We start from the raw sequence: 7,648 nt of genomic DNA on the forward strand, positions 1-7,648 counted from the left end.
CCCCCCCCCCCCCCCGTTTCCTTATTGGTAGTATAAGGCCCTACATGCTTATTTTAGGCTCGATTTTACAAGGTGGTTCTCATTCAGTTTAGCCTTTTTTGTTTCTGTGCCTGTCACGCGCGAGACCAACTTAAAAAGAAATGTTGTTTTCTTCTGGCTTTCAAAAACAAGAAAACAATTCTTATACGGCCGTGAGGTGACCCTGTCTTATCAATAAGATTCTTCTTTTGGGAGGAGCGACCACTATGAAACAGAGTAGAATAAAGGGTTAGGGTTAGGGTCAGGGTTAGGGTTTTGGGATAAGGTAAGGGTTAGGGGAAGGGGTATGGTTGGGGAGGGGTGTAGTGGTTGGGTTAGGGTTTGGGATAGGTATCTTATCTATTTGTGGGAGTGTGCAGACAAAATGAGTTACCTGTCGCAGTCCACAAGTGGAGATATTGGCCAAAATTCGACACTTAAGTCAAATTGGAAGATTGTTCTACTGATGTCATATTCTTTAAGTATACCATGCATTTTATTATTTCATACCCATTATATGAATTGTAAAAACTTCACCTACACGCGTGATGTAGTGCATTTAAGGGTTGAATCTGAGAAGGAACTCATTTTGTCAGCACGCTTCACATTACAGGGTGTAGGGGTTGGGTTAGGGTTAGGGTTAGGGTTAGGGTTAGGTCTCTTCTCTATAGTGATTGTTGGGGTGGTCGCCAGTTACTTTCCTTTATTTGACTCCCATTTCTCAGAGACTGGTAAAACCTTACCTCGTCCAAAGTGAATAAAGACCTGTGCTGACTGTTGAACAGAATATAATAATGTGTCTATTGTGGAACAACACACCTGAGCAACATCCCATCTGGAAGACACAAAATCTGGGAAATCTGAGGATGTGTCCTCGGTAGTATAGTGGTAAGTATCCCCGCCTGTCACGCGGGAGACCGGGGTTCGATTCCCCGCCGGGGAGGTACCTTATTTTTTTCTCATCCTTTTTCACGAATTGTCTCCTAATTGGTGGTAGCTTACTTAGGCGAGATTTTCTTGCACAGTTCTCATTCAGTTTACTCTAGTTTTCTTTTCTTTTTGGCCCTTGTGCCTGTCACGCGCGAGAGCAATAAAAAAGAATTGTTGTTTTCTCCTTTTTTCTCCTCGTATTCGGCTGTAAGGTAACCCTGTTTTATCAATTAATTATCAGTAAGATTTTTCTTTTGGGAGAAATTTCGTAACGAGTCACCAATGTGAAACTGAGTAGGGTCAGGGTTAGGGTTTTGGGGGTAAGGTACAGAGTAGGGGAAGGGTTAAAGGTAGGGGTAAGATGATAGGGTTGGGTTAGGGTTAGGGTTAAGGTTAGGTCTCTTCTCTATTTGTTTGTTGGGGTGGTTGCCCGTTACTTTCTTTTGTTTTACTCAAATTTCTCTGAGACTCGTAAAACCTCAACTTGTCCAAAGTAAGGAAAATTCTGTGCAGAATGCTATAGCAGAATGTACCAATGTGTCTATTGTGGAGCAACACATTTGAGCAACATCACCTGGAAGACACAAAATCTGGGAAGTCTGCAGATGTGTCCTCGGTAGTATAGTGGTAAGTATCCCCGCCTGTCACGCGGGAGACCGGGGTTCGATTCCCCGCCGGGGAGGTACTTCATTTTTTTTCTCTCTTTTCACTGACTTACATTATTTTTTCCAAATTTGGGCCGTGGGTACCTCCGTCTCTCTTTGAGATACATAATGTGTAGAAACTCTCTGTTCTTGGCTATTGATTCGTTGACGACTTTGGAATTTTTTCTTTTCTTTTTCGGTGGGGTTGGCCTTCGAAGCAAACCGCCTTCTAAAAGGTCTGAGTTATTGTGCTGATGGGGACGTAAAAAGATGTAAAATTACAATGACTTTCTTCATTTAGATACATTGTGCTTCTGTAGAGGAATGGCCAATATCGGATACTGCCACATAGAAGCTTGTGGGTGGTTGGAGGGCGCCACTGATAGGTCCTCAATGCTGCGGAGGACATATCTAGAGTCACACACAAACAAACAACCAAACACACAATTTCCTGGAGCACACTCCCAGTGTCTTATAGCCCGTCCTCTCAGGACGGAGGTGCTGACAGTTGTTACTAGTGATTACCAAAGACGAACAAATAAATGAAGAACCAACCAAAGGATCAAGTAAACGCACAGACACACAAAGACACAAACAAACTCAACATACCCAGAGTCTTATAGCCCGTTCTTTCTGGGCGGAGGTGCTGACAGCTGGTAGTAATAACTACAAAACACACTGACACAGACACACACACATACACAAACAAACACACACACACACACACACACACACACACACACACACACACACACACACACACATACAAACACACAAACGTTCTGGAATACATACCCAGTGTCTTATAGCCCGTCCTTTCTGGGCGGAGATGCTGACAGCTGTTAGTAATAACTACAAAACACACTGACACACACACACACACACACACACACACACACACACACACACACACACACAAACAAACACAAACACACACACACATACAAACACACAAACGTTCTGGAATACATACATACCCAGTGTCTTATAGCCTGTCCTCTCCGGGCGGAGGTGCTGACAGCTGTTAGTAATAACTACAAAACACACTGACACAGACACACACACACACACACACACACACACACACACACACACACACACATACACACACACAAACAAACACACACACACATACAAACACACAAACGTTCTGGAATACATACCCAGTGTCTTATAGCCTGTCCTCTGCGGGCGGAGGTCCTGACAGCTGTTAGTAATAACTACAAAACACACTGACACAGACACACACACATACACACACACACACACACACACACACACACACACAAACACACACACACAAACACACACACACATACAAACATACAAACACACAAACGTTCTGGAATACATACCCAGTGTCTTATAGCCTGTCCTCTCCGGGCGGAGGTCCTGACAGCTGTTCGAGCGCCTGTTGTACTTGAGCTCTGTGAGGCATGTCTCGTGCTTGCTGCAACACTTCTTGTCGTCATTGCACCCCAAGCCGGTCTGGGCGCATGGCTGGGGAGGGGGAGAGGGGTGGGGGAGAGAAGGAGGGGGGGGGGTGGTTGTGGAGGGAGGTGGAGATTGGATGGGGGAGAGGTGGGAGGAGAGGTGGGGGTGTGGGGGAGGTGGGAGGAGATGGTAGGAAGCGTGTTAAATGATGCTGATGTTGAAGATGGTGAAGGTGATGATGATGGTGATGAGGATGGGGAAGGTGATAATGATGGTGGGGATGATGATGATGTTAAAGCTAATGCTAAAGCTAATGCTAGAGATAATGATAATGATAATTGTATAAGAATAGTCAGGGGCGAAGGCTGACTTGTTTGACAGGGTAATCAAAGTGAAACTGGACCAGATATGGCAAGAACCTTGCTCGAGGCGCGACTCAGAGTTGTGAATGAAAACAAATCCAGAATTCATTATTATATGTTCAACCGCCAAAATAATCGGGAAAGTATCTCATTAAATATCAATTCCAATTAAAATTTTATTTAACTTTAGATGTGAATACACAAACACAAAGCAAAGAAGCAGAGATGTCAGTACTAGATCTAATTGTTATACATCTACCAGGGAGTCTCTAACTCAGGTAGAACATGACGATTATCATTTTTTAAATTTCACATTTGGCTGTTTTTTGTCCAGCCTTTCGCGGCCACGAGCCTGTGTCATAATCGAGGTCACGATCTGATTATAGGGCAGTAAAAAGTCGAGGGAAAAAAAAACAAGCACTTGAAGCAGTCGAGAGATTATTAGGAGTTAGTTCCCCTCACATCTGTGAGGTAGATTCGACCAGTGTAATAGTTAGCTTACCTAATCAGTGCTTGAGACTGATTATAACTGTGGCCCGAAAGGGGTGAACAGGGTATATGTGGCAATGAAACAGTTTTGACTGCCCTGCACATGTTCCCTTCAATTCTGTTGGTAGACTCTTCCAGTCTCACTTTAAGCTTACTTAATCAAAGCTTGTGACTGCTTATGGAGTGGCCCAAGAGGGATGAACCGGCTATTTCTGTGGCAATGAAACCGTTTAGAATGTTAGGCACACTGTTCATTGTTGATTATTAACGTTTTTTTACATTTAATTTATGAAGTTTACGTTTATGGGTGAATTTGACTGCGACAATTTTCAAAATTAGGAAGGGAGGCAGTGATTATTTGATTATACAGATGCTTCGCCTCTGATAATAGTGATATTAATTATAATATTGATTATCACAGCAACAACAAAAATGACAACAACAACAGCAGCATTAACAACAACAACAACAACAACAACAACAACAACAACAACAACAACAACAACAACAACAACAACAACAACAACAACAATAATAATAACAACAACAATGATAATGATAATGATGATGATAATAATAATAATAATAATAAAAATAATAATAAAAATAATAATAATAGCAATAATAACAATAATTATGGCAATAATAACAATAATAAGTATTATTATGATAATAATGATAACGCAGATACTTTCTATAGTCCCTATTTCCGTACAATACGGCTCTTTCGAGATTTGTGCCCGGAGACTGTATCTTTGATTTTCATAGCTATGTTCACTACACTGTTTTAGCTCGCCTTTCCCAGTGCAATACTATTAACGAAACACAGTTTTTGGCCTTTTTCTGAAACTACCCAAGAGTGACTTGGGTACGTTATTGAAAAGACCCCTTCAATTGTGAGTTTTTTTACGCCCCTATCAACACAATTTAGACCAATTGAGGGACGGGCTGCTTCGACCCTCCCTGCTAGGGCTAACACAAAATGAAATGTTCCGACCTGGACAAGATTTCTCGTTGTTTTGATGGGAGTTTCAATGGTACAAACACGAAAAGCAATTCAAGTATACAATATAATAAGTATGCTTCCCGGGGAGCTGATAATGTTTCGAGTGTTCTATGGTCTGCTGGGGTAATAATAATATAATGTAGTGTAAAGCGCATAGAGCTTTCGATAGAGCGGGGTTATGCGCTGTTATTAAACAAATGCTATTTATCATTATTATTATTATTAAAATTATTATTATCAATGTTATTATTATACGAGACATAGAACTGATCTTGATGTAAACTAGCAGGCCTCCTGCACGGGTAAAAAAGGACGACAAAGATTGTTTAAGGAGTTTGCAAATTCTCTCTTTCTCTCTCTCTCTCTTTCGCTCTCTCTCTCTCTCTCTCTCTCGCTCTCGTTTCTGTCTGTCTGTCTGTCTGTCTATCTGTCTGTCTGTCTGTCTGTCTGTCTGTCTGTCTGTCTGTCTGTCTGTCTCTGTGTGTTTCTCCCCCCCCCTCTCTCTCTCTCCCTCTCTCTCTACCCCTGCCCCCCCCCCCCCTACAATCATCTCTTGCCTCCCCCTCTCTCTCGTTCTTTTTTCTCTCCACCCCCACCCCAACACAAGAAATCACAATCTTTCATAATTTTATTTTATAAAAAATAGATTCAATGCTTGTATTTGATTGTGAACAGTTCTAGAATCGATTCCCATACAGAAGTGTGCTGTTTTACCTCTATGATTATGAACCCCTCCCAAGCCCCCCCCCCCCCCCCCCCCCCCCTTAAAAAAGGAAAACCCTAATCTTCAAGCATTTCTGAGTTGCATAAGAAGTGAATGAACTGTCTTTCATTTTGTTTACATTTTAAATTCGTCAAAAAATCGTTTACACTGAAACCTGGAAGATTCACAAGGGCTAAAAAAAAAAAAAATGAAAATTCTGCGTAAAATATTATTCAAATATTCTTCCACACACAGCTGCGAATACATTTTCGTAATCGAATTCAGAAGAAAAAAATTTAACATCTCAATTTTGTTAGGACAAGCAAGAAGAATTCGATTCCATATCGAATCGGATGATCGATCCAGTGTTTCGTTTCTTTGTCTTCACAGCCTAATAATTATCGTTTTGAGACGGCCGGAAGATTTAATGAGCCAGAGTGATTGTTCGCGCTCGCTAAAGACTCAGAATTCCCCATTATGGAGGGACCTGGGCGAACACAAGAAGTGGAGTACCTCGTGGAAGGATATTATTATTTTTACATCTGTAGGAATTGATTCGGTTTGGAGTTCACATGTACAGATATTTTCACATCTGTTGTAATAATTGGTGAGGTTCAGAGTTGGAATGTACTGACAATATTTTTACGTCTGTAGAAATTGGTTAAGTTCGGAGTTTTCATGAGCGAATGTGTTTACATCTGAAGAAATTGGTTGGGTTTGGAGTTCTATGGACTGGTGCTATGTTTACATTTAAGGAATTGGTTAGGCTTGAAGTTCTATGGACTGGTGCTATGTTTACATCTGAAGAAATTGGTCAGGTTTGGAGTCCTCTAAGATGGGTTTGATTTTCATATCTGTAGGAATTGGTTAAGTTCGGAGTTGTCATGGGCGAATGTTTTCACATCTGAAGAAATTGGTTGGGTTTAGAGACATATGGACTGATAAAACGTTTACATCTGAAAGAGTTGGTCAGGGTTGGAGTTCTCATGGACTGATAATAAGTTCCCATATGTTGGAATTGGTTAAGTTCGTTCGGAGTCTTATGGATATGTTCACACATTACATGTATGAAGGAATTGGTTAGGTTTGAAGTCCTATGAACTGATCATATTTTCACATCTATAGAAATTGGGTTGTTTCGGACTTCTCATGAACTGGTGCTTTTCTACATCTGAAGAAAGTGGTTTAGTCTCATGGACAGATAATATGTTCACATTTAAGGAATTGGTTAGGTTTGGAGTTCTGTGGACTGATCATATTTTCACGTTTGTTGGAATTGGTTAAATTCGTTCGGAGTCTTATGGATATGTTCACATCTGAAGGAATTGGTCAAGTTTGGAGTTCTCTAGACTGATAATATGTTTATATCTGAAAGAGTTGGTTAGGTTTGAAGTTCTATGGACTAGTAATATGTTCACATTCAAGGAATTGTTTAGGCCTGGAGTTCTATGGACTGGTGATAAGTTTACATTTGGAGAAATTGGTCAGGTTTGGAGTCCTCTTATATGGGTTTTATTTTCACTTCTGTAGAAATTGGATAAGTTTGGAGTTTTCATAGGGGAATGTTTTCGCATCTGAAGAAATTGATTGGGAGGTTTGGAGTCCAATGGACTGGTCATATTTTCACATTTGTACGAATTGGTGATGCTCGGACTTACAATGTACTGATAATATTTTGACATCTGTACAAGTTGTTTGGGTCTGGAGTCATCTGTAGAAATTGATTAAGTCCGGAGTTTTCATGAGCGAATGTGTTCACATCTGAAGAAATTGATTAGTTTCGGAGTCCTCATGGATGGATATTTTCCCATGTGTAGGAGTTGATTCAGTTCGAAGCCCTATAGACTGATAATATTTTTACATCTTTAGGAATTGGTTTATTTTGAATTTCTCATGGACGGATATTTTCACGTCTGTAGAGACTGGTTAGGTTCGGAGTCCGCCAGTAAAATGATTTGTGTGTTCGTTTGTTTCTGTGTTTGTGTGTGTGTGTATGTGTAGAAAGAAAGAAAGAGAGAGAGAGAGAGAGAGAGAGAGAGAGAGAGAGAGAGAGAGAGAGAGA

General features: G+C 40.8%; 1 protein-coding gene and 2 non-coding genes across 3 annotated transcripts in view; 2 read left to right on the forward strand and 1 right to left on the reverse strand.

Annotated features, from left to right (window-relative positions):
• The first annotated feature begins 889 nt into the window (after nt 1-889).
• Nucleotides 890-961, forward strand: TRNAD-GUC. The gene has a single exon. It is a non-coding gene; the product is annotated as a tRNA-Asp (tRNA).
• Nucleotides 962-1,558: 597 nt separating this feature from the next.
• Nucleotides 1,559-1,630, forward strand: TRNAD-GUC. Its single transcript has one exon. It is a non-coding gene; the product is annotated as a tRNA-Asp (tRNA).
• Nucleotides 1,631-1,885: 255 nt separating this feature from the next.
• LOC101859528 overlaps nt 1,886-7,648 on the reverse strand; it is a 72,309-nt gene continuing 66,546 nt past the window's right edge. Inside the window, exons 3-4 of the mRNA XM_005111544.3 lie at nt 2,932-3,092; nt 1,886-2,003 (exon numbers count right to left, since the gene is read on the reverse strand). Of these exons, the coding sequence (XP_005111601.2) occupies nt 1,886-2,003; nt 2,932-3,092 (279 nt within the window). The remainder of the gene's footprint in view (nt 2,004-2,931; nt 3,093-7,648) is intronic.

This window comes from Aplysia californica, unplaced genomic scaffold, assembly GCF_000002075.1.
Source record: "Aplysia californica isolate F4 #8 unplaced genomic scaffold, AplCal3.0 scaffold01074, whole genome shotgun sequence".
In the NCBI taxonomy this organism is placed as follows: domain Eukaryota; kingdom Metazoa; phylum Mollusca; class Gastropoda; order Aplysiida; family Aplysiidae; genus Aplysia; species Aplysia californica.